General features: G+C 35.7%; 5 protein-coding genes across 5 annotated transcripts; 4 read left to right on the plus strand and 1 right to left on the minus strand.

The window, feature by feature from the left end:
• Positions 1–524: 524 nt before the first annotated feature.
• Positions 525–2,516, minus strand: LOC130719793 (serpin-ZX-like). Its single transcript, XM_057570402.1, has 3 exons — positions 2,130–2,516; positions 1,094–1,897; positions 525–689 (listed from the first exon to the last, which is right to left on the minus strand). Exons 1-3 carry the CDS (start codon positions 2,514–2,516, stop codon positions 525–527), a joined length of 1,356 nt encoding a protein of 451 aa, XP_057426385.1.
• Positions 2,517–8,520: 6,004 nt separating this feature from the next.
• LOC130719794 (high mobility group B protein 10-like) lies at positions 8,521–9,448 on the plus strand. The gene is made up of 3 exons (XM_057570403.1): positions 8,521–8,609; positions 8,709–8,784; positions 9,281–9,448. The coding sequence occupies exons 1-3, from the start codon at positions 8,521–8,523 to the stop codon at positions 9,446–9,448; spliced, it is 333 nt and encodes a 110-aa protein (XP_057426386.1).
• A 963-nt stretch (positions 9,449–10,411) lies between these two features.
• Positions 10,412–11,632, plus strand: LOC130721155 (uncharacterized). The gene is made up of 2 exons (XM_057571897.1): positions 10,412–10,671; positions 10,740–11,632. The coding sequence occupies exons 1-2, from the start codon at positions 10,420–10,422 to the stop codon at positions 11,022–11,024; spliced, it is 537 nt and encodes a 178-aa protein (XP_057427880.1). The 5' UTR covers positions 10,412–10,419; the 3' UTR covers positions 11,025–11,632.
• Positions 11,633–12,160: 528 nt separating this feature from the next.
• Positions 12,161–14,705, plus strand: LOC130721330 (pentatricopeptide repeat-containing protein At5g66520-like). The gene has a single exon (XM_057572106.1). The coding sequence runs from the start codon at positions 12,304–12,306 to the stop codon at positions 14,308–14,310; it is 2,007 nt and encodes a 668-aa protein (XP_057428089.1). The 5' UTR covers positions 12,161–12,303; the 3' UTR covers positions 14,311–14,705.
• Positions 14,706–24,499: 9,794 nt separating this feature from the next.
• Positions 24,500–25,382, plus strand: LOC130718858 (transcription factor bHLH149). Its single transcript, XM_057569486.1, has one exon. It carries the CDS (start codon positions 24,677–24,679, stop codon positions 25,211–25,213), a length of 537 nt encoding a protein of 178 aa, XP_057425469.1. The 5' UTR covers positions 24,500–24,676; the 3' UTR covers positions 25,214–25,382.
• Positions 25,383–26,910: the final 1,528 nt, after the last annotated feature.

A 26,910-nucleotide genomic window follows, 5' to 3' on the forward strand; every position in this document is an offset into this window, starting at 1 on the left:
CTGCTAACGTACATAATATATCACGAGAATAATATTTTACTATATGAGAATGAAGTTTATGACAAAGTGAAGGATGTGAGATTTTGGTTGGCATGAGAATATATTGTGCCTAAGTGGGTACTTAGGCAAGCTCCATATCAATTAGTGTAAAGAAGAAAAAAATAGAGTTATTATAAATATGGATTTCGAATTTTGTTCTAGGAAATCTTTGTCATAATCCCCATGTAAGCAATTGGATCACAATGAAGAATGAAGAATACAAATGCAATGCGGATTTGAACATGGTTCAATCATTATGTATTTACAATAAATGAGCCAGATTGTAATAAAAACTTTTTATTAAACCAGAAGGAAACTACCAACAAGGGCGTAAGAAGAAATAGAAATGCAGACCGACCTACAAATTACTTCAAATATAAAATTTCCAGTACGCAATATAAATGTGTGACTGTTAACAAACAAATAATGGACCGAATTCTATTAGAGAGCCTCTCATCATCTTCTCCTCCATCATCACCATTAGATCAATCATCTTTACTTGACTTCTTTCTCTTTGGTGGAACCTCAGGCATATCATCTTCGTCATCACCTTCATCTTCCTCCCCACTCTCCTCCGGTTCAGAATCACAGAAGTTTAACTTCACAGCCTTGCCAAAAGGGAAGGCAAAGTCTTTTGTTCTCAATTCCTCCTAAACAAGTTCATGTATAAGAGTTACTCAAATGTTTAAATCATAACAAAATGAAATTATACTTGCAATATATTGACCATTCAGTAACGCAACAACACAATAGGTGTAGATGACTAAAATTTAATGTCAATTGTCTTTATTTTCATTCTCACTTAAAGAGAGAATTATGTAATGTAAGACATGTTTTAAAAACTTTAAACTTGATTGTGTTCTCTTGATTCTTAAACCCCACACATCATAAGCTTGAATTTCTAAAAATTCAAGTAACATATTTTCCCAATGAAGGACCAAATAATACACATCCGAAGTGAAAAGAATTGTAACTTACCCATATGGTTGGCATCAATAAGACAACAAGAACAACCTTAATAAAAAATATACAATCATATATTGAAATTGCTAACCTTCACGGATGTGACTGCTCCATCAAGAGGATGGAGCACCTGCCCAATAAAGAGGATTGTTCCGGTAAAATCTTCTTGGATCATGAAGAGGAAAGGGTGGTCAGCTGCAAAGTCTATACCAGTAAAATCTTCAGGATTAAGACTTTTGAATACCCGCACAAGGGTGCCCGCTCCAGCTTCAGTGCCTCTTTCATTTACCTCAACAAAAGTTTTGTGAAATATGCTTCCCACATATAATTTATTCGAAGGAGAGTTTACCTCCACCATTTTTGTAAAATCCGCATGCCGAGAGAAAGGTGAAACAACTCCCAATTCCTTCAGCACAGGGCAAGCTTCAAATGCAAAAGAAATCTTGAATTTTGGAATCATAAACTTACGTGCTCGCACTTTTCGCCGAGGAAGCTTCCCTTCCAAGAATCCAGTTTCTGAAGCCAACTTTTCAATTAAAGCTGGCAGTCCATCTTTTGTGTCTGGAAGAAAAATGTACATGGAGAACCGACGAGTTTTATCTCTACCTTGTTTATAAGAAAGACGGAGAATTTTGAAACCATCAAAAATGCTAATAAACTGCTCCTTGTTCTTGGTTGTCATGTAGGGAACCTTGACGGAAGTGCCGTTAGGGAGGTGAAAATTACTATCGAATGTTTTAGTAAACTTGCGTTTCCATGCACCCTTGAAGCACAATGCATTTGCAAAGATAAGCGCAATTGACTCGCTTAGTGTCTTGGGAGGAAGAAGCTTTGTAATAAGGCCATTTGTCTCTTTTTCAACCCACGAATTCACTTCATGGCACACTTGGTCACCCTTTATAACCACATCAAAGTCCAAGTTAATATTCTTTCTTTCAAAAACATTTTAAAAGAAGAATTTGTTTGTCAATTTCAAAAAATTAAGATGTTCTTCAGAAAGAAAGTGATAGTACCTTGGTCTTAAAATCAACTAGTTAATATTCTTTCTTTCAAAAACATTTTAAAAGAAGAATTTGTTGGTCAATTTAAAAAAATTAAGATGTTCTTAAGAAAGAAAGTGATAGTACCTTGGTCTTAAAATCAACTGATTTTAGAGTTGCCTTGTAATGACGGACCACATGTTGTTTAAAAGACTTGGAAAGGGAAAGCGATTCATCCGCCCACATTCCATTAACAAAAGATAGATGATGTGAAGGAGCAACGGTGTTGGAGAACACTGCGGAGATAAGCTGAGAGAAGAAGGTGTTAAGATGGTCGATAGAGTCAAATTGGAGGAAGGAAAGAAGCTCGTCGAGTGTGCGGCCGGCTGAACCAGAGGCCATGATGCTAAGAGCAACATGGAGGGAGATGGGCGAAAAGATGAGATTCTTCCGTTGATAATCTTGTTTTGAGAATAAATGCTTTGTGATGCTGAGGGCAACATCTTCTTGGCACCTAATTGATTTTTGTTCCATCTTTGCTCTAATTATACGCCAATACTGGTTCAAAATCATAAACAATATAAGCAATAAGGCAATGATTCAGAATCGAGAAAATAAATTGCATCGCATTATCATCCTGAAAACTAGGAGATAAGAAAAAAGATCATATAGCTCACACCCTGACCTTATATTGAACTAATAAAAAATCAAACTGAACAAATAATAACGGAAAGCAATCAAACTTCAAAAACTTTAGGGAATTCATGAAAAGAAACAGAGCATTTAACGAAAAACAATCAAACAAACTCATAAACAAATTAAAAACTTCATTGCAGTGATTGAACATAGAAAAGACTCCATTGCAGTGCCAGTGATTCAACATAGAAAAGAGATGAGAGGAGAACCTCTTGGGCTTTTGGATCAATGACTCTAGACACAAGATTTGTATTGATCATTGTATATTGTATGCTTCATATATATAGAGAAAATACGTAATAGAAAAATAATAAATCTACGGTTAAAGTGATATATAATAAAATTTGATTCCTGTTATAAAGATATCTCAAATATATCTAAAAAAAAAAGATATCTCAAATATATTTAAATTTAAATATAATATTAATTTTAGGAATAACCAATATTATCATAATCTTATTTCAAAAAAAAAATATTATCATAATCTTAAAAAATAAATATAAATCGCAACAATATCCTATAAAAAATCTACAAGTTGAGACGTACGAAACAAATGTTACAGTATCCAACTTTTAAAACAATTTTTCTGGTTTTAATGATATAATTCTTGTTTCAAAAAATTATATAATTCTAAAACAAAATTTAGAAATTCTAAAATCCGATCCTATAATCAAGTTTGAAAGAGTATTTCAAATATATTTAAATTTAAATGCAATATTAATTTATGAACAAAAAATATTACCCTAACATAAAAAATAATTCGTAACAATATCTAAAAAAAATCTAAATCTAAAAAAATATCTCCTTTAAATTAAAGCTATAATCATTTAAAAATAATAAGCACACTATGAACAAAATCGTGACGAAATGAGACACAAACCTATAATTAAAAAGATAATATATTTTTTTGGATTTTTGATCTTCTTTTTGAACGAACTTTTCGGATCTAATCATGGACATAACTTAAATTAAGAGAAAATATTTTTAATATTTTAGTTACTTAATGTCGTATCAAAATTCAAATTTAAATAAAAAGATAATATTTTTTTTTTACTTTCCTGATAATAATTGAGTTTTTTTATTCCAGGAATAATTGAGTTGTTACTATAACAATCATCTAAAATATTTTTTGTTTTTAACTTCGTAATTATAAAATTAGTTAGAAATTTGAAAGCTTACAAAAATATATTTTGAATCTTCTTTTATGGTCTAATTTTAAGCCATTAAATTCAAAAATTATTTTTTTTTTTTATTTTTTTTTAACTTTTAATCTCATAACCCCTCTTAACGAGCCAGGATATCAATCACTTATGAGTATTAATTTTGAGTCTTCTTGCACTCTCAGATCTGCTTCTCTTTTGACAAAAAAATAAAATCTGCTTCTCCCACTCTCCCTTTCCATCTCTCACTCTTTCCTAAGCGACCACTGTTTCCTCCTCTCCACTCTTTCCTCCGCCACTTACCGGTTTAAAACATGCATTTTATAGAATATAAACACAGAATTTTGGGAGCAAATGCTCTTCTCAAATTTTCTATTTTTTTTTCGTTTTTCATTGTTTTTTTTTTTCGTTTTTCATTTTCTATTTATGGGTCATTACATGCATAATCCAAATCATTACAGCCCAGTTGCATAGCCCAATTACCTAGTCCAAACAAGAAAAAAATCATAATAACGGTTCCGGGGGTAATCTTCCTTCCCTCCCATCAAAAACTTTGTATCAAAACCACTTTTTGTAGAACAAAAAAAACAGGGATTCAAATGTCCCAATCGAGCCACCATCTTCCAATAGGCAGTCCAGTTTATTTCTCCAACACACTCTGCCAAAACATACTTGAGTGCGTAGCAGTAGAATTCTCCATCCTGAACTACGTCCAACTCCCCAGTTGCAGTAAAGACCACCACCTCACCCCTGTTAACCCTCTTCCCACTCGCAGCTCTGAAAAAATTCCCGCCGTAGCAGGTGTTCACTATGACCGTCAAGGTCACCCCCACAGGCACTTGCCGAATGATTACCCCGGACCAAAAATCATCTGAAATGAAATCGCCCTCCGAGGTTACGATAACCGGCTTGTCCATAATAACTGCATGCGCCGACAAATATAGCACTAAGCTATCCCCCTTAACTGAGTTCTGTACGAGGCGTGTCACATGCTCTATAATGTTCTCTCGGGTTGGGAGAACAGAATCCAAACCCAGCAGCACACGATCACAGAGAAGTAAGATATTTTCAGCTGTGAAACCATAGTCGCGCCTAAGTTTGCGATGGATTAGTACTAACTCTATGGCACTTGATGGCAACATATCAAATACCCCCTCAAAATCCTCATACACAATCCCTATTAGTATGACTTTTATATTATTGTTGTTCCTGACTGATGAGTTTGATGTTTCCCCCTTTGTGCTCACTGTTGCTAGTTTACCATGTGTAATGATGGTGCTGGGGAGCATTTTATTGGCAAATCTTCCTTCTGCAATTATCTGCACAGCCAATAAATGAAAGCAAAAACATCAGAAGTTAAGCCATCATTGACTTTTCATTTTATTTATTTTCAGTTATTTTGACTGTTAATTGTCTCATACTTATTTTTTTTTGGCCTCTAAAAATCAAGTCCCAAATAAAGTTCAAAATTATAGGCAAAAGTCTCCAAAAATCAATTTCTTATAAAAGGAGTAAAAAGCCAACCATGGCAAGCCAAAGATGATGACCTTTAAAGTTCCACTTTCATCAGTATGGTTCAACTTCAGCAGTATATGAAGTCACTGAGCACCACACTTTTTCAAGTGTTAATCAGAATTTCTGACTAGAAGCCTTATGTACTGTAATCTTAAGAAAGATAAGAAACATGACCAACATGAATTCAAAGGCGGAGGAAGCTTCCATATGAATTTGGGGTTCGGTTATTTTGTGTATTTTACCTCGGGCTCATGGAAGTTGGGCTATCCAACATTTAAGGCTGATAGGGATGTTTAAATTTAGTATCATTGCTTTTGCTATGGTTGGATTCTGTTTCATGTTTTCAGGTTGGTCGATACAAGAAATGGGATGAAGTTGTCTCTGCACTGAAATTGGAAGGCAGAAATGCAGAGTTATCTGCTCAAGTTGAAATGCTCAGTGTCCAGCAAAGGAAGCCAACACCAAAGGTTAATCTAACAGACCAATTAATAGCTACTATTTCACTTAAGTAATTTTGTGTATTTTACCTCGGGCTCATGGAAGTTAGGCTATCCAACATTTAAGACTTATTGTATATTCTTCCAGGTACTGTTCTATACTTCTATCACGTTTAGAATCAAACGTGTGGTTTTGTTTTCTCAAAATCTCAAAAATAACGGATTCTAATCAATTACTTCATAAACAGAAATTTCATGATTAAAAATCAAAACTAAGGAATAGTTGAACGATGATTGCAAAAGCTAAGAAGCAATAGCAGAATCAAAGAGGAACCAACCTCATTGCAAAATTTCACAATGTGAAAAAAAAACGGCATGATCTTAATAATACTAAATTCAGATATTGTTTCAGGTAACCAACCTCCTTGATCCAGTCTACGATTTGCAACCGCTGATGAAGCTCCAGCTCTCCAAATTCCGCTTCTTCGGCATAATTCCTCAACAAGGCTTGCTTCCCTTCTCTCTTTCTCAGCATCTGGTAGCTGTGTTCCTCTTCGGAACCTTCAGACCTTGCAAACTAAAATAGCACATACCGAAAATTAAGAACCTCCTAATTAAAATAAAACAAAAGCATGTTGTATTCCAATAAATCAAGGACAAAAGAAGAAGCAGATTTTTCACTGATAATAGAATTGATAATTTGGATATTAATTGTTTAAGCTTTTAAGGAAAAACAACCTCATTAGTAGTGATCCACTGATCCTTTTGCGAGTGCTGCTGAAGTACGAGCTCTTCGAATTCCTTGGTAGAGAAATAACCTTCAGCACGAGTTCTTCTCTTTCTCAGCATCGAGAATTCCTTGAGGTATTGAACTAACAGAGGATAGGTCGGTGAAGGAGTTTCTCGAACGATTCCTTTCGAAATCTGGCTTCCAGAATCGATGAACAGTAACGGAGCATAATTTGAATGCTTCATCTCTGAGTATTCGTGGAAGTTCTCTGCAGTTTTGGTACAGTTCTCCTGATAAATAAAACAGAACATCATCAAAATCAATATCACAAAAGAAGAATTAAGCATATTCTTCTAATTAACAGATCTAGTAAGCAATTTTGAGCTCTGAAAACTGAAATAATTGAAGAGAATTGAATGTACGTACATTGAGGTGCTGAAGAAGCCGAGAGTAACTCGGTGAAGTAGTTTCTCCAACGGATCCAGATTTGACGAACTGTAACGGAAGGTAATCTGAAACCTCTGTCTCTGAGCATTCGCCGGAAGTTTTCAGTGCATGCTTCATAAACGAATCAGCGTAACTCTCAGGCTCAGCAGCAACTGAAACGAAGAAGTCGTTTCGGTTCCTTGAATCTTCAACGAAATGCTGCTCAGGCGGAGAAGTAAACTCGGAATTGATCGAAGCTTCGCCGCCAGAGCTCGAGTCTACAGTGACGACGGAGAAACCAGGATCATCGACGGCGGAAGTTTTCATCCACGCCGAGAAAAGGAGTTCCGGCGAGATCTGTCGTCGTCTCCAGCGAAGCAGTTTGGAGCGGAGCTTCTTGCTAAGGATGTCCGGCGGTGGCTCCGGATGGCGCCTCCACATCGAATATCTCGATCTAGTTCCCATTGGTGTTTGGTTACCGAGAAATGAAGAGAGAAATTGAATTCTACGTTGATTTCTGATGATTGAGATCGGAGTTGAAAAGAGAGAGTGAGGGAAGCGTGTTTGAGAAAACGGTTATGGGATCGGAGTTGAAAAGCGAGAGTGAGGGAAGCGTGTTTGGGAAGACGGTTATGGAATTGAAATTTGAAAGTAAATGAGGCAGGAGGGTATTTATATAGCAGGTTGGTTCCCGCGCAATGCGTTCTCCGTGCATCACATCGCCGGGTCCCACACCTCCACACGCACAAAACGACGCATGAAACTAACAAAAAGCTTCATTATGCCTTGGCGGTTAGAATTTGTTAGTAAGTTAAGCTAGCTGGTAACTCTAGTTAACTGTAGATCATTTTGTTTTCGAAAAAAAAACTCTAGTTAATTGTATAGTTAGTTGTAACTGACTCAGGTTACCTCTAACAGAAAGTTTGTTTCCTGCTTTTACCTCCAGCTGTTCAGTTAACTGACTCATCATTGCCATGCCTTTCCCATTATTTATGTAATTAAAATAAAAAACATAGAGCTAAAATTATTTATAGTTAAATTTACTCAATCTCAGTTATTGCATATTATATTTATTAAACTGACCCAAGGTAGTTAAAAAAAAACTGACCTAGGCAAAATTGGGTAAAATCACTCAAATGATCTAAATACATTTCATATTTATTAATTTATCTTAATGTCATTGGCTTATCTAGGACAAGGTGGTGTAATCCAAATTTCATCTCTAGTCATTTACACGACATTTAAATTTATAATGTAATATATAGTGTTATTAGTTTCAAATTTTATTTTTGTAGAAAAAATATTTCAATTCAATATATAAAATAAATTATAGGACTATTTTTATTGCTGTGATATTTGTTTTACATGAATGGAAAAGAGTAAAAGGTAACACTGCCACGTACTCATGAAAAGTGTGCAGCTGTCGCTGAGGCATGACCGCACGATGTATGCGTGTCCCATTCCTTCCACTGATCATAAAATTAAACAGTCACAAATCACAATTGAATCATTTCCAGCCAACACAACACACACTAACTTTTAGAGCTAACTTAGTTACCCTCTCAAACTCAATCATGCAATGCAAGGAGAAATTTGACTCGGAGGAGAGCTTCTACACCAAACTCATTGAGTTCTTGGAGTACTATTCTGGACTTACTCTAATGTGAGTGAGTTAATTCCATTACACAAAAAAATTAAAAGCTCTTCTTAATTTTTATCCTCAACGTGCCTTATTATTTATGAGTCAATTGTACTTTTGCAGTTTCAATGTCCGAGAAACATTGTTGGACTTGTACCTGTTTTACTTGGAGGTCACCACAAGAGGAGGATATCACCAGGTACATGCTTTCTCATGCTTCTATCAACATATCAAGTTTATAATCTATATTCATGGCAAAATTATTTTTTAATTTTTCGTATATTGTTAGATAAGTTTCTCTTAGTGTTGAGAAGTCTCATTAATTCGAGATATGACTAAGATGATAGTCTTTATAAGGGTAAACCAATTTTTACCTTCAAGCTAGTGGGGTAGAGTTAGGCCTTCCATATCTAATATGTTATTATAGTCTATCCTTATCCTTGGATCGTTTACTAGAGACCACCAAATCTCATGTTTCAAATCTCAAGCCCTGGGTGGGGACTGGGGAGTGAGAGAGCGTATTGAGAAGTTTCACATTGACTAGAGATAGAGTGGTCAAGGTAGTCCTTATAAAGGGTAGAGTAATTCTCACATCCAAGCTAGCTTTTGGGTAGAGTAATCTTTGATTCTGATACAGATGTTTCAATTTAGTATCATTGCTATTGTTATGGATGGATTCTGTTTCATGTTTTCAGGTTGGTCGAGATAAGAAATGGGGTGAAGTTGTCTCTGCACTGAAATTGGAAGGCAACAATGCAAAGTTATCTGCTCAAGTTGAAATGCTCTATGCATATCTTCTTTATGATTTCGAGCAAATGTACTTCTTCCAGTGTCCAGCAAAGCAAGCCAGCACCAAAGGTTAATCTAAGAGACCAATTAGTAGCTTTACTTAGTATTGATTCAGTCTGGTATTTCACACATTTTTTTATTGTTTATTCTTAGCTTCTATATAAATGATTTTGATTTACCTTTACTGCTTGGACATAAAGAAAAGACATTTCAATTTTTAGCAGCCCTATTGCATGATATTTGTTCTTTCATGGCAATCTAATTGCCGCAATACCAGAGAACATGAGAAAATTTCCACATGAGATTGAGAGGTTCCTGGTCCAATTTAGATAATTAGGGAGCAATGTAAGGTAATTATGAAGCTAAATTAGGAATGATTTTGCACTCATAAATGAATGAAATCAGCACAATAAGGGGTATAGGATTAGCATACGAGAAAAGATGATAATCACTTGAGTATTATAAAGATGAATAGATGATGATCACTTGGCGTAGCTTGGTCTCTCTCCTAGGAGCACTAGGTGAACAATATTGTTGTTGCATTTTGGTTTTAGGATGACTGTTTAACCTCAATGACTCTCTGTTTTCTCCACACCTTTCATCTTTTGTCAAAGGTCTCCTTAAGAGGAATCACAACCCAGCGGCTAGTCCATGTCAATTAATGAACATTGAAGATGGCCAAAGGGTGACACTGGGCAAGAACTGCTATTCCCAAGTGACAGGTTTGGTTACATTTTTGTACTTAGCTGCATACTTTTCAAATCCTAGGTAGGAGAACAGGCACAATTTTTCTTTGGTAACTTACCAAATTTTATTCAGAACTCCTGTAATACATGATCTATCGTCTTAAAGTATGACACCTGACTTTTATGATAAGTTATTCCCGATTTTGATTCTTTTTCTAAAATTAAAAAATGAGGATAACTCTCAGATTATGAGAGGGATGTACTGAATGATATCTTGGAATGAGTACTGAAAATTTGCACGTAACTCAATGATATCTTGGGATGAGTTTAAAGGCTGTTCATGTGAATTTGAGGCACTTATGAATAACTTTGGATTCCAAGTTACAGCAGAGGCGGGAGAACAGCCGGTGCTTCTACCGGCGGCACCCTCAAATAACAAAGAAATGAAGAAGCGCAAAGGTGCTCCAGTGGGACAAAGGAATGCATATCAGATATTCCTCAAGAAGGAGTGTGCTCGATTGAGAGCTTGTCGTGAGGCCTCCTTAGATGGCACAAATATCCGACGCAAGGCTACTGATGCATGGAAGAACATGTCTGAGATTGAGAAACAGGTACATTGAAATTGACACCACATCTAATATTCTTGACCCTTTGCCACTTCTGATTATTTTTTATGCAGCCATATGTGGATGAAAGCAAGAAGAGCAAGGAAAAATATAAGGAGGAAGCAAATGAAGCAATGATCACTAACAATAAGCAGCCGAGCGTGGAAGATGTCAAGGAAGAAAACAGGACTAGTTTCTGTGGTGATTATCGCGTAACATCACAACCTGAGGCAGATAACTCACTTGTCAATGCACAACTTGGCATAACTCTTAAAATGGCTGTAGAAGTACCCAAGGAGTCCTTAGAGGAATGGGATACTTATTTGTCACTAGATTTACCAACTGGTGAATCCAAGTAACTCTACTAACTCTAGTTTATGATCGGTTAGTCTTTTTTCTCTTTTGAGGCAATGACTCTGCATCCAGCAGTTTTGTCCCTTTTTTAGACTCAAAACCAAGCTACTAGGTTTATATGGTTTTGAAACAGCAGCAACAGACTTGGAATGGCTGAATAGCATGTTTCCTCGCCTCTTTCACTAGTGAATTATGTATATATTAAAGGCTTTAAGTGTAATGGCTGGATAGGCCTCTTTCACCAGTGAAGTATGTATGTATTGAAGGCTTTAACTGTTAAGTGTAACTCAAACTCATGGTTTTGAAATAGCAGTAACATGGTTGGAATGGCTGGATATGCCTATTTCACTAGTGATGTATATATTAAAGGCTTTTAGTGTAACTCAAACTTTTTTTTTTTTTTTTGAATTTAGGTGCACGCATATTTTTCTTTTTCTTTATTGGAAGTTGGAACTAATGAGTATTGAGGTCATTCCAGTTAAGCCGTGTAGATAAAAATAAATTATAATCTAAATAAATAAAATAATGAAACTTAACGATAAAAATTAGATCCACTAGGGTTCTCATGTTTCACCGATAAAATTTTGACATGTCAATTTAAAAAGTGTGTAAGTTTGTAACCGGTCCATTCATGTTTTTTCTAATTCTCCAATTATTTTTTATTTTTTCCTGATGAAGAATATTAAGTATGTAAAATCAAATAGCAAATTATAATTGTCAGCCAAAAAATTAGAAGTCATGAGGAAATGAAGCATTTTTTCCTGATGAAGAATATTAAGTATGTAAAATCAAATAGCAAATTATAATTGTCAGCCAAAAAATTAGAAGTCATGAGGAAATGAAGCATATATGTCTTAATACCAAACGCGTTGGCTAAAGGATATGTCTCAGGTTCGAGTCGTTATGGATGCAGTTGAGTTTAATACTTTGACGCTTATAGTGGTCATACTCGAGTCCTTATGAATGTAACTGAGCTAAATATTTGATGCTTATATGGTACTCATATTCGGACTCATACAGAAAAGTTGCTTGTTGGGGTCCAGGATATATGTTCCAACCAAAAAATTTGCCTCTCTGTCATGTCACACACGGGGACAATCTGAAAAAAAAAAGATCAACCAAAAACAATTGGTGGTAATAATCTCAATGTGGAATTCACTGCCTAATGTGTCAATGCAACATGACATTATGGATAACTTCATGCTCCTAGAATGTTGATGCTATAAATCTTGTTCTCTGATTGTCCACATAGCCTTTTCCCAGAAACTGGATAACATTGAGAAAATGAGCACCACAGCCACAAATTTCCCCTCTGGTCTCAAACCAATTGAGCTCTCATCAGACCAAGCTCCTTCATCAAAACTCTCACAGAAAACAGTTCTAGACATCCTGAACAAGAAATGTTTTCATTCCCTTCAACATCTCAAGCAGGCTCATGCTATCATATTGAAAACTGCTCATTTTCATGACCATTTTGTATCTGGCACCTTACTCAAGTGCTATGCAAATCCCAATTTCAATAACTTTACCTTGGCAACCAAAGTCTTTGATTGCATCCCAAGGCCCAATGTTTTTGTGTGTAACATATATCTCAAAGGGAGCATAGAGAATGGGGAGCCACACAAGGCTATATCATGTTATCATAAGATGATGGTGCTGAACTCTAGGCCTAACAAGTTCACTTACCCTACTTTATTCAAGGCTTGTGCTGTTACAGGTTCTGTCAAAGAAGGGGTTCAGTTCCATGCTTTTGTGGTGAAACAAGGGCTTACTGGGGATGTCCACATCAAGAGTGCTGGAATTCAAATGTATGCTTCATTTGGACTTTTTAGAGAAGCAAGAAAAATGCTTGATGAGAGTGGTAAAACTCAAACTGATGTCATTTGTTGGAATGCAATGATTGATGGGTACTTGAAGTGTGGAGAAGTGGAAGCTGCAAATGAGGTGTTTGTCAATATGCCTGACAAGAATGTTGGATCCTGGAATGCAATGATAAGTGGGTTGGCTAGGTGTGGGATGATTGAGAATGCAAGGACTTTATTTGATGAAATGGGTGAGAGGGATGAGATATCTTGGAGTGCAATCATTGATGGCTACATCAAACAAAGGTGCTTCAAGGAGGCATTGGAAGTTTTTCACCAAATGCAGAGAGAAAAGATAAAGCCAAGTAGGCATCTATTACCAAGCATGCTAACTGTTTGTGCAAATGTGGGGTCTCTGGATCAAGGTAGATGGATTCATTCATTTGTGGAAAGGAACTCTATTCAGGTGGATGCAGTGTTAGGGACTGCTTTGATTGACATGTATGTTAAATGCGGGCGTCTCGACATGGCATGGGAGGTGTTTGAGAAAATGAAAGTGAGAGAAGTCTCCACTTGGAATGCTATGATTGGAGGACTTGCTATCCATGGCCGAGCAGAGGATGCAATGAAGCTCTTCACCAAGATGAATGGGGAGAAGCGGAAACCAAATGGTGTCACATTTGTGGGGGTTCTGAATGCATGTGCACATGCTGGAATGGTTGAAAGAGGTCTTGGATTGTTCAATTCAATGAAGAGAGTGTATGAGATTGAGCCTGAGATGGAGCATTTTGGGTGTGTGGTTGATCTTCTGGGAAGGGCTGGACTTGTGGAGGAAGCAGAGAAGTTTATAGAATCTATGCCAGTGAAGCCAAATGTAGCTGTTTGGGGAGCACTTTTAAATGCATGCAGGATACATGGAAATGTTGAGCTAGGAGAAAGAGTGGGGTGGATTTTACTTGATATGGAGCCTCGAAACAGTGGTCGCTATGCATTGTTATCAAACATCTATGCAAAAGCAGGAAGATGGGATGATGTTGCTAGAGTTAGAAAGTTGATGAAAGAAAGAGGAATTGAAACTGTTCCTGGAAGTAGCATGATGGATATGGGTGGTAAAGTTCATGAATTCAAAATGGGAGATAGTTCACACCCTCAAATGAAAGAAATATATCTCATGTTGGAAAAGATGATGGATAAGCTGCAGATAGAAGGCTATTCACCAAATACATCCATGGTGTCCTATGACATTGAAGAGGAAGAAAAGGAAACTGTGCTTAAGCAGCATAGTGAAAAGATTGCACTTGCTTTTGGACTTCTTCATGCAAAACCAGGAACAACTCTGCACATTGTGAAAAATTTAAGGGTTTGTGCGGATTGTCATTCTGCATTCAAGCTAGTTTCTAAAATTTATGGTCACAATATTATTATGAGAGACCGTGTGCGGTATCATCATTTCAAAAATGGAATGTGTTCATGCAAGGATTTTTGGTAAGGTGTTGAATAGATGTGTTAACTGTTAATAGAAGCTAAATTGACTTTGTTTCCAACTGTTTTGTTAGGAAGAGAAAAATTTATGATGAGTAGAACAGTAGAAAGGATACCTTACACTTCTTGTTGAACAATAATGCTAACATGCTGAACTTAGCAAAGAGGATACTAGTATAACATTTTTTCTGTATTTCACATTTTTCCTATCTTAAATATAGTACCCTTGATTAGTGATCACTGTTAGCTATGGCAATTGTAGGTATACAAAATATCCAAAGAATATAATCATAGGACACAACATCCAGAATGAAAGCCATTTATTTTTCTTACTCTTTCCCTCTACCAAGATGAACCATTTGGCATCAGAGCAAAAAATGATAGGCCAGTAGATACAAAACGAATCCTGTTCCCTTCATAATTAAGCTGTAGTAACCAGAATTTATACAATCTTAATACTTGCAGTTAGTGATTTGCTAAGCAGAAAAGGTTTTATATTATTATTGATCCAGATTCAATTTTAAAACTGAGAACAATCTGGTTTCAGAGAGTACCTTATTTCCTATTTCAAGGTGCTGTATTTCATAGTCTTCAAATGGAACAGACTTTATAGAATACACATCCCTCCTTAATCATGAATCATGGTAACTGAGAAATGAGAGGACAGTTTTTAGTAGAGGAAACAAAGTAATGAAAATGGTTTTTCCTCTACAGTAATAAGTAATTATGCTGAGGTGGAATCTAAATGTATGTGTCCTCTTAGGAGTGGTTTTTTCCATGTGATTTCTAGTGGCCCACAAAATAATGGTAACAAGGAATATGGCAATATCATCAAAAGATAATTTTGATAAGAAGCAACTTAAGTGATGTTTTATACTAATTGTTAGTCTTGCTTCCATTATAGGGTTCAAAAAGTAATAGTAGCATGCACTCATATCTGTTAAAATGAATATGCTTGATAGAGTCCTGGCAAATCACTTATTTTTACTAAAAGCTGTCCAAATGCCCTGTGTAGATACTTTTTAGTTTCTATATGATCACAGACCTGTTCTTGACATCAACTCAACAAGGCAAAGGTAGGAAAAGAAAAAAAGCAACAGAAGTTAACAACAGTGACACATAGAGGACCCCTGCAACAATGGTCTAAAGCAACAAACCCCCTAGAGAATATGACAATACTCTGCTTATCACTAGAATTAATTTTGACTTTAGAATCAATTATAAAAAGATTTACAGACATGCACATCGTGGCCTAGCACATCTTCGATCTATGAAGTGGCCAACCAATATGGTGGTGATAACTGATAAGAGTCAGGTTAACATAAAAAAATTCATTCCGAAGATTGTTTATGCTGCTTAAGTGTTCAACTAGTTGAATACTTTTTTCTATTTTGTTTGTCAACATTTTTGAATGTCATCATGGTGCTTCATTACTTCTGGCAAATGTGAGCCAGCAAGTTGGATTACTTGATTTTCCATGTGAGAAATGAGCTGAGTTTGCCAGCCTGTTTGCATATATAAAGTCAGCTAATTAATTATGTGCTGAACATTGATGATAGGTGCTTGGAGAAATCATAATCCTCACTTTTCACATAACTATATATATTTGGAGAGAAATAGTCACATGCAGGTTTTATACTTTATTAGGTAATGACCTACTATGACAACTTATCGCTTATTAGATTTACAAATCATGTTCCAAACTATTTGTGCTTTTGGCTCTCTAGCATAAGCATGACTCTCTCTCTCTCTCTCTCTCTCTCTCTCTCTCCCCCCCCCCCCCCCACCACTTATAGATACAAAAGAAGACACTTGACTTGCTTGCATAGTTATTATTTTGCTCAATTTGGATTATTTATCAACTATTAATTTGATACTAAGTTTCAAAAAATATATTTCATAATTGATTCTAACTTTTTGTTTTCTGTAAAGAATTTCATCATCCTAACTCGGATATAAAAAATGCGGCCTAAAATATCATTGGACCAGGCTGATTTTTTTCAGGCCAAGAATATAAAATTGGTTGGGCTTATCTTGCTTGGTGAAAGTATTTTTTTTATATTTGGAATCTACTACATCTTTTTTTGAACGGAATCTACTACATCTTGACCCCAAAGAAATTTGGCAATCTCTACATGTATATTTTGATTTGGATATCTATTGATTTCAATGCAAATAAAAGTTAGCATGCCTTTAAAATCGTTTATAAAAGGTTAGAGAAGTAATTAACCATTAACTATATTAAAACATCAACATTTGCAACTAACTAAATTTCCATCTAATTAACCAAACTATGATAATAAAAAAATATAGTTTCATTTGCGCATTTGTTAATCCCAAAAACTTCAGCCAGTAGCTTGAGTAATTTCACTTGTACTCCTTTCTCTTTTTTCTGGTTGCAAAATTCTGTTTATGAACCATGACATCATCACTGTGTAGTCATCACATAAAATAATATGTTCACTACTATATTATTCATAATCATGATTATGATGGTTGTTTTGTGGATAAGCAAGGGATGGATTGGTGACGAAGGCAAACATCACCCGTTGCGTTTGATTAATATAATATAATGATAGTTGGGTAGTCAATAATTGTGATATTTGTATGTCTTATTCCTTCCTACAATGGATTGAATTGAGGCATATCACACCCCCCTAAAGTAGCCAATATAGGAATTTTATTAGAGTAGAACATGGATTATAATATTTAAGATAAGACAGAGACAAACGCGTTAGTTCCACCAAATCCCAAATTAACCTCCTGTTTATCAGGTTAGTGGTCTTATTCTAAGCCTTAATCATCATCCATATATATTGATGAATATCCCATTTATAACATTGCCTTCATTTTACAGACCTAACACTAGCTATAAAGTGTGGATAATAAGATGAAAGTGTTCCCTCATAAAACAAAAAAGTGGATGACAATTAAATGTGTGAATACCTACTATAAATAACGTGTTTGTTTGAAAAAATATGACGTGATCACCATGAACAAAAATGAGATCATAAAAAGAAGTAAAGAATTACAAAATGTTTGGATTTTTTTTTCTTTTCAAAAATGTTAGATTAAGACTTAAGGGAATTGCGTAATGACACTTTTGGAGAATATAAATTTCAATGAGCGATATTCCAATGCAAATAAATAAGAAGGATAAGAATAAAACATACTCACTTAAGATGTTACATTACATTCAGCTGAACACATGAAGTAAATACAAAACCTCATAAAACTCCAAATTTCAACAATGAGACCAAAGGCATGACTGGCTCTACCGGAGCTATGCATGAACAGGTATAAAAAGGCAAAAAATGATAGCAAACCAACATTCTAGAAAGCAGAGGATAGTTGAGTTTGCAGCGGAGGTTTTTGTGGCGGAGCTTGCGGCGAAAACTGATGGCAGGAGGTAGATGGAGGTAAAGAGAGGACGGAGATGCGACGGAGTAAGTGGGTAGTAGATGCATCAACAAAAAGGAAAAAAAAACACTCACGAAGTAGAGATAAAGCCCATGTACACTATGGAGGAAAGAAAACCCACTTTAATGGGTAACACAACCACCTATTGTTGTGTGCCCAAAATGCTATCATAAGCCTAGGAGAGTGGTCTTAGAGCTTGAGGAGAAGTCTAGCCTAAAATGCCTTAAGACAATTGAGACTGCAACCTTCTGAGTTACAAACTATTGAATTGTCTCTAATCGAGCAATGTGCGACTTGGTTCTTATTATTATTTTATTATGCACACGATCTTAGGATTCCACAAACTAAATTAACACTGACTAATGATTTTATGAAAGGAATGCTCTACTAAATTTAAAATTGCATCATGAATATGGTGTAATCAACATTTTCTTAAATAAAGTAAGAACTTGTTCGTGGGGAAAGCTATTTTTTACTGATAAGATGAAGAGTACTTTTGTATACAGAGATGACTCCTCTTCTTTCTGGTGCTCTGAGAACAATAATTGGTCACAACTCACGAATTTTGGAGCCATGAATCCATGATCATGTCATTTGGTTTGCAATATTTGAATTTAGTTTTACTTGAAACTTGTGACGAGTCAGCTGTAAATTTGCATGTCCAGGTCAACAATTCATAAACAATAGCTGGTGAAAAGATTTATGTACACATAAAATAAGAAACTGATTAGTATTTTATGTTTATTTAATGTCAGAAAACCATGTCGGGATGCATAGCAGCATCACTAATGAATGTTTGTATTATTCGGTCACATTATTTAACTAATCTTTTGTAATTATATTAAGAGCCTTGTAAATGAATGTGTTCATTAAGAATACAGTAGTTAATACATGAACATTTTTAAAAATTAGATAAATTCTTTAATCAGTGGTTTAAATAGATTGGTTAGCATTTTCGATTCCTTGATCAGTGGCATGAAGAGATTGGTTAGCTCTTTATATACTAATAATTTTGTTTAATAAAAAACTTTGAGCTGAACTTCTATATTCCAATCAATATTATATATATGTATATTGGCTTCTTCACAAAATATGTTAACAGGAGGAATGGATGGAATAATTGGTGTATTGGAGAAGTCAATTTGATTGATTATTAATTAACAAAAACTGAGGAAGAGGAGCTGCATAAAAATATCATCCCAATGTATGAGTCACATCTTCTCACATGGATTAAAAGCAGGACTTTTCAATGTGCAAATCCAGGTAACCCCACAAGAAAATAAAAAGAATCCCAGCAAATCTATGAGAAAGGTAAATTCCCATTGTTTTGACTGAGTAAAGATGATTTCTGACCAAGATAACTTTAAAAATGCAAAAGGCATGTACAGCAACACAGGGTAAGAAAACAAAACAATCAATTTATTAGGCAATAGAGCTTCACTACTTGCCCATGTGTTCCATGTTGGGACATAAGACACTTAATTAACTGCTCTGTCAGAATTCCAAGAGAGAAATAAAGGGGTCTCAATCTCACTCTCACAGGGTTATTCAACTATATATTCATCCATAGTCTTATTACAATGAAAAAGATACTTAAATTGTATCTTTGTATCATTGCACTGGACCAATTTTTCATTTTGTTTTATTATATTATTCAGATGGCAGTATTTTGAATAACAGTAGTTTACTCTCATGTGATTTTATGGTTACAAATCCAAACCATGAAATGGATCTCTTGAAAAAAAATGTAAGACATAACGGCCTATATTAAATCCACAAAGTGAGTCTAACTCAACTGAACTTTGTGTATAACCTCTGAAGCACGGGTACGTGAATTTGGCCAGCGCACCGGTACCGGGTGCGCACCGGAAAAATTGGGAACGGCCGCATTAATTGGGTACGCGGGCGGTGCGGTGTGGGTACGTAAATTGGGTACTTTGATGCAAAAATTGGGTAATTTTTTTACCAATTAACTAATTAAAAAATTAATAATATTTTTTTCCAGCAAGGAAATAATACCTAGGTTATTTACCCCTAAATTTCACCTCTCAATTTCTCACGTTCTCAGTTCAGTTTCACTGTTTTGCTCTTCTCCTCTCTCATGTACGTGAACTGCTCTCAACCTCTCACCACCGCAAGCCCTTTTTCTCACCACCGCATGCCGTTTTTTCGCCGCTATACTTGAAGGTCCTCTCACTGTGCTATTGTCTATGTTAGAGGTTTGATTATAGCCTATATTTTCTATTTTTACTTCACTATATACATAAATAATTAAATATACATATATCTATATTAACGTACCCGGGCGTACCCGCACCTAGGATTTTATGAAAATGTCGTACCCTGTACCTTGTACCGTAGCCGCACCGGGTACCGTACTAACAGAAGTTTTATAGCATTTTGCCATTTTATAATATTAAGATGGCTCTTGAAGACTGAAAAGCCTAGACAGCAAAGCATGTCTCTTTCAAAGAGGCAAAGTCTTTTGGCTTGTCCTTTGGATACGAGGCTCATCAGATCTTTCACAGATTTTTCACCAATTTTCCATTTTCTCCACATGCATTTTTTTTTTGTTTATCAATTTGTGTGCTGTTCTCAGAGGCATATACACAAACACAAGCAGTTCATGAATCAGGTAAAGGCCAAAAGGGAGTGCATACAACACCAATAATGCAGGGCCATGTACAGGATAATATTCTCTGCAGAGACAATTGGAGTAGGCAATGTGGATGAAACCTGGCCACATAGTCTCAGAGAGGAATTTGAATCCAAAAGCTCTCTCTTTCATTTTTGTAAATAAAAAAATAGAGGGCCAGGTGATAGAAAGTGCCATGAAAACAACCACATGTGTTCCTTTTTTCTTTCTCTATCTTGGCTTCCATTTGGTGCATCACCCTCTAATCATTGCCAGGAATAAAAACAAACAAGTTTGGCCCCATTTTAGGAACCAATCAACACATGCCACCACTATTTCTCTGTCCAATAGGCCATTTTCATTCATCAGTGCCTTCCAATTAAAGAATAAAGTGTTCCCTTTTTTTCTTTTCTTTTTTGGTTTTCAGATACTAATTTACTAATTTAATAAATCCCCTAGTTGATCAATTCATTTACATATTTCACAAACCCAATGCCAAAATAAGGGGGAATTATAATAAATAAATAAATAAAATAGGAGGAATCTTTTTCTTTTTAGGTTATGTTATAGGCGGTCTAAATAGCCATAAGTTCCAACATATTTTTAAATGGTCCTAAAATTTCACAACTGAATAAACATCATGTTGACTAGTCGGGACGATTAAATCAAAGTTTCATCTCGTTCAGCAGTTGGTCGAGTAAAACAAAACCGACACAATCATTACAAATGGGAAAGTTATTGTCTTATACAAAAACTTCATTTATGTTTGTATTAGAGTTGAGTTAGATGTTAAAGTCCTTTCATCCAATCCAACTCTTTTGTTCCACTGAAAAAAAGTGTTTTTTGCATTGAAATGTCTGTTAATATGGGTTGAAAGTGTATCCAAACACTCACTAAGGCTTAACACCTCATTGCAAGTGTTACCATGTCAATAAATATTGATTTCTTCATTCATTTACATAAATATTGTTCATTTCGGTACTTAAATGTTCTTTTAAGATTTTAAATTTTCTCCCTAATCTATAAATAAATTTGAACTGGCACACCCTCCGTTGTACTTTGCTAAACTCCATCGCGGGCTGTTGTCACTACAAGAGCGTTCAACTCACATCTACCGCCCAAAAACCCGAGGTGCTTGAAATCAGGTTATAATGTTCTCAATACTAGCTAACACAAAAAAGACAATTCAAAGTAAAATCATCCGTATCCAATCCTTGTAGATAAAGGTAATAACAGGGGGTTAGATTTTCCACCCCACTACTTAGATTTCACACCCCCAATTTTCGGATTTTTATATTCCGAATTATTTCAGAATTTAATATTCCGAAATTTACATACTTAGTAGTGCAAAATACAACGTAACATCTCACTTTTGAGTGAGAAAATATTTTGAAAATTAAGTTTTTGAAATTTATTTTAAGTGAGGTGACATTTCTAATGGGTGGGGTGTCAAATCCTCCCGTCGTAATAACAGGCGCTGAAACTTAACACTATCAAAGTACGGATTGTATGGCTTTTATCACATGCAACCCATTGGCTTGTATTCATTAGGACTGCCATTCATGCCTTGCAAAAAACAGGGAGAGAATGAAAGAAAGAAACTTTATAATTTATCTTGATGACTGGTCTAACCATCAATCTTGATCGTTGGATGAGGATGATAGACAACAATGCACATGCATTGTTGGATTGGAATACTTTGACCACTCGTGTTGTCCTTTCCTCATAAGGGTTAAAATTTCACCACTTCATGTAATTGAGACACATTGAAAATGTTCTTTTTGCTTTGCAGGCACGAGTTTAAAAAAGAAGTTTTACCTACAAGGTGACATAGAGCTCAAAACTTAACATACCAACCACTACATATATAGGTATCCAAATAGATTGGTATTATGTTGCAGCTAATGAAAAGTTAGACGCTTGGGTTAATCTAATCATGCTTTAAACTTTTTTTTAGAGTTGCACGGCATGTATCTTTTGTCAAAAACAATCATGTAAATCCTGAAAACAATCAAACAAGCTTTTCTAACAAGTGTTTTTTTCATTTACAATACTTAGAATTGAAATTTTATTTAAATAGAATCAAACATATACTTACTTTAATTTCACACTGACACGTTTTGATTAAGTCATGCTTTAATCTTTTTTTATTTGCTTAATTTTCTTCTCTCCTCTTCTCTCACCAATACCCTTCGGTTTATCTTTGCAAGCAAGTTAAAGATGATTGAAGCAACGTGGGAGACCTTATCCATATATTAGTACAAAAAAATAGTGATTAATTGGTGTGCATGTTTTGAAAGTGGACTCTTTGTTCTTCATTGAATTACAAATTATTGGTGCCTCCCGTGACCAATAAACTTAGGAGGATGAATATTCTCATTAAATTCTCAAACGGTTCTAATTATTATCTGGAAAAATATATATAATTCTTTTTTCTTTGAAATAAAAAATAAACATTATGGAATCATGTGAATTGTTAACCCTTGAAATAATTGCTTGCCAAAATTAAGAATAAAAGCATAGGATTGAGGGGCTCACATAACATTGAAGAAAGAATACTTAAAAAGATTAGAATCCAGGAATTAGTTAGGAGTGCAGAAGAATACGATAAAATTAATTAGGCAACACAAGTTGTCGATTAGCTAGCTCACCTTGTCCAATCAAATAAACCTAAACTTTCCTTATGAGAGGCGCCGTGTAAGGTCTCTATCTCTATTTAATTTAATTGTTCTATTGAAAGTACATGGCTGTTTGTTAATCTATCATTTCGTAGTGGTATTAGTCAAACTCTCAATGTTAAACCTCGTGGTTAATGATGTCTTATCACTTAAACCTCAATCTCCTTCCACATTATCTTCTAGATCCACATTATCTCTTTTGTGAAATATAGAACCACAGCCCTTTAGACTATTAACCTCAATTTCCGGTTGAAATTTTTAGAAGCACAAAAAAAGAATTAAGGTTACTTATTAAGTATAACATTAATTAAGAGTTCACCTAGTGATTTAACACTACATCTTTTAATAAATACTAGTTGAAGTTTTTTTCATACAATAAATAGCAGTAAATAGTTGAAGTTTGATTCTCAACTTTTATAAATAAAAAATTCATTAATGAACCTCTACTTTAATGCGCTACGCTTAATGCATTTGTGGGATGTGAAAAAAAAAATACCAATCTAATTCTTATATGCATTCTGCACACTTTAATGAGAAAAAGACAAAGCTAAAAAATAACTACAAGTTGAATTCACACATTTTATATGTCATATTCTTTAATTCTTTTATAAATTTAATACTATAGTATTTTACTCACTCAATCATATTAATTATCTTATATAACCAAGTGGGTTGGTGTAGTGGTTCAGCACTTCATCCTTTAAGCAAATGGTTGGGGTTCAAATCTCAACTCTTGCGAATAGAAAAAACTCATTGGCCAGCCCTCTACCGCTTAGTGCGTTGACCGTGAGGCAAAAAATTGGTTTCACGGCTGTCGGCTGTGGGAATACACTAGTCAAGACAAAAAAATATTAATTATCTTATATAGGACTAACGATACATTTATTTATTGTTTTAATTAAAATAAAAATATAATTATTGATGTTGAGAAAATCAATTGGATGCTTGTGCAAAAGAAAATCACAACGGACAGTCATTAATGTTTTCTAAAAGGAAAAATTCTTTATCTTATCTCCGCAGTAAGTGTCGGTCACCGTAGTTAAAATTGTCTATCTGAATTCATGAGATCAATGGTTCAATCACTAGGAAACGCTCTTAAGAAAACTTTTAGTATTCACCTCAAATTGGTTAAGATTGAAATTTATTTGTAAGATAGGTGTCCTCCTTCATAGACAATCTTGTTTGAGTCAATAACATTTATATCATGGTAGGGTTAACTCTTTTAGTGAGAGTTTTTTCCATCCACAAAACTCGAATCCGAGATCTTACTTAAGTTGAGTCAAACATGTATCACTTGAAACAATCACCTACCTCGTAGGCGATTAAGATTGAATCAATAGATATACATATGGTTAACAAAAATTAGAAGTAATATAGGAGTAATTCTTTATTTGAGAACTACCCAAAAAATGTAATTCATTAATGGAAAGAGAGAGCCATAAATGTGAAGGACGCGTGGTTTCTCGTGACTCGAAACTCAACTCCACCCTTCCCTTTTAAACTCTCTCTTTCTCTTCTTTCTCCTTCCAAACCTTCACTTCGCACTCTTCTTCTTCGATTCAAATCTCTCTCATCTCATCTCATCTCATCTCATCAATCAACAAACACCTCAATCTCTCTCTCTCTCTCTCTCTATTCCCATGGATTCTCTTCAACCAAACACGATAACAGATTCCGAAACCTCCCCTGATTCCAATCACAAAAAACGCCGCAAAATCACCCACCCTCAAAACCCCCTCAATCTCATGCCCTGGCGATCCAACGCCGACCAGCAGATCTACTCCCTCCGCCTCGCCAACGCCCTCCGCCGCATCCCCAGACCCGCCGCGCAAATCCGCGACACCGCCGACCGCGTCCTCGCCGCCACCGCCAAAGGCAGGACGCGTTGGAGCCGCGCGATTCTCACCCGCCGGAAGAAGCTCCGCATCAAGAAGGTCAAGCGAGCCGCCTCCGGATTGAGAAGAGCGGCGATCGGGAGGAGGAAGCGGTTACCGGCTGTGCAGAAGAAAGCGCGCGTTCTCGGCCGGTTGGTTCCTGGTTGTCGGAAGGTGTCGTTCCCGAACCTTCTGGAAGAAGCCACCGACTATATCTCCGCCTTGGAGATGCAGGTTCGAGCCATGGCTGCTCTCGCTGAGCTTCTCTCCGGTGGCGCGCCGGCGGCTCATGTGTTGACTTGACCCGTACGACGTCGTTTTACAGCCTTGGCTATATTGCGCCAGGTGTTACCTGCTTTTTTTTTTATTATTATTATAATATCTTTTGTATTTGTGTTCAGATTCTTCATGTATTTTATTATCGTGTACACTGTACATGCCATTTGCTTATTCATCCTCACTTTAATCTCCACTATCTCTACCTTTTCTATTTAATCATTTTTTAGTTAATTCATTGTGAACATGCTACCCACTTTGATTCTTTTCTTAACCACTTTCTCCAAATGTTAATTTATAATAAAACAAGGGTGTTATTGTGGGTTCTCACAAGTCATAAGATAAAAATTGTATGAAATAATTTTTTTTTTTGTCTTGACCAAGGTATCTCCACCAGTACAGCTGTTTTGGCGAGGGAAAACGGCTAATGTTGGGTTTTAGTTTAAAAGTTTTTATCAAATATGTGATTCGTTGCGGTGATACATGCTTAATGTCTCGCGGTCGAGTATGGATGGAAAAAACTTCTACCCGTGCTTAACTCCTCTAAGTAAAGTCTTAAGTTTCGAATGTCTTAAGATTTGAGTTTTATGGATGGAAAAAACTTGACGAAAAAATTAATTATACCATATGAATGTTTTTAACTTGAATCTTTAAGTGTAAAAAAAGTAACAACCTATTCTTCTTTCTCATCCCTTTACTGTAGCAATTTATTGTCATTTTCTGCTTTCTATATATCGTTTGAGTTTGAACTTCTATGTTATCAATGTTTTATACCTTTTATTATCACCAAAGATTTTGATAATAACATTACACTTTCTCGGGATTTGTAACTGAGATAGTAGTAATTGGAATGAACGTTCTGTGTCTAGTAGAGATTAGTAGGAGTATTGCATTCATTATTTCTTTTGTCAAAGCTCCCTCATTGCTCATTAAAAATAAAAAAAGAGGGCCACTAACGGGCCCAAATACACATGTTTCCAAACACCATAAGGTTAGGCCTGCTAGAGGTAGAAAAGACAATGAGGCAGACACAATTTTATTGGAAACGGATATAAAGCTTTATCTAAGGCAAGTACACAATCTATCTAGGTAACTTAGGTGAAGATCTAGGGTAAAAGGGACAAGAAAGAATGGGGAGCCATCTTGTCTAGGTCATCAATAAGCTTCGCCAGGAGAGAACCGTTGATCATTCCACTCACTAGAGGAAGGGGAACTTCAAGAGGGTCGATCTTAGTGCTGGATCTGCCCTATCTTCTCCTCTTAGAGGACTTCGGAGCTCAGAATCCTGACTAAGTCCATTAGAGGCACGATGGCCCAGTTAATGAGGAGGAGGCCTCTTTGGAAGATGTTCGCAACTTTGTGAGTGGCCTTGTTTCCCTTGCGAGGAGTTTGTGTGAAGCCACAATGATCAAAACATCACCATAGAGGAAGCTTTAACAAACAACAGGGAGTCCTAAGTAAAGAAGACATGGGTAAGGATGGAGGATGGAGGATGAATCATCCGATTCGATTCCTTTAATAGATCCTGAAGCTTGGCCCTTGGACAATATATAAGAAAGAATATTTGTGACTAAGACAAATAGGTAAGGGGGTAGAGGGTCCCTGATGTGATTCTCCACACAATTAGCATCTTTTCTTGGAATTCTCACTCAAGCCTATCATAAGCCTTGCTCATATACAACTTCACATCAATTTGGTATTGGAGTCTCATTGTTTTTAAAGGG

The sequence above is a fragment of the Lotus japonicus genome, chromosome 5 (genome assembly GCF_012489685.1).
Source record: "Lotus japonicus ecotype B-129 chromosome 5, LjGifu_v1.2".
NCBI classification, from domain to species: domain Eukaryota; kingdom Viridiplantae; phylum Streptophyta; class Magnoliopsida; order Fabales; family Fabaceae; genus Lotus; species Lotus japonicus.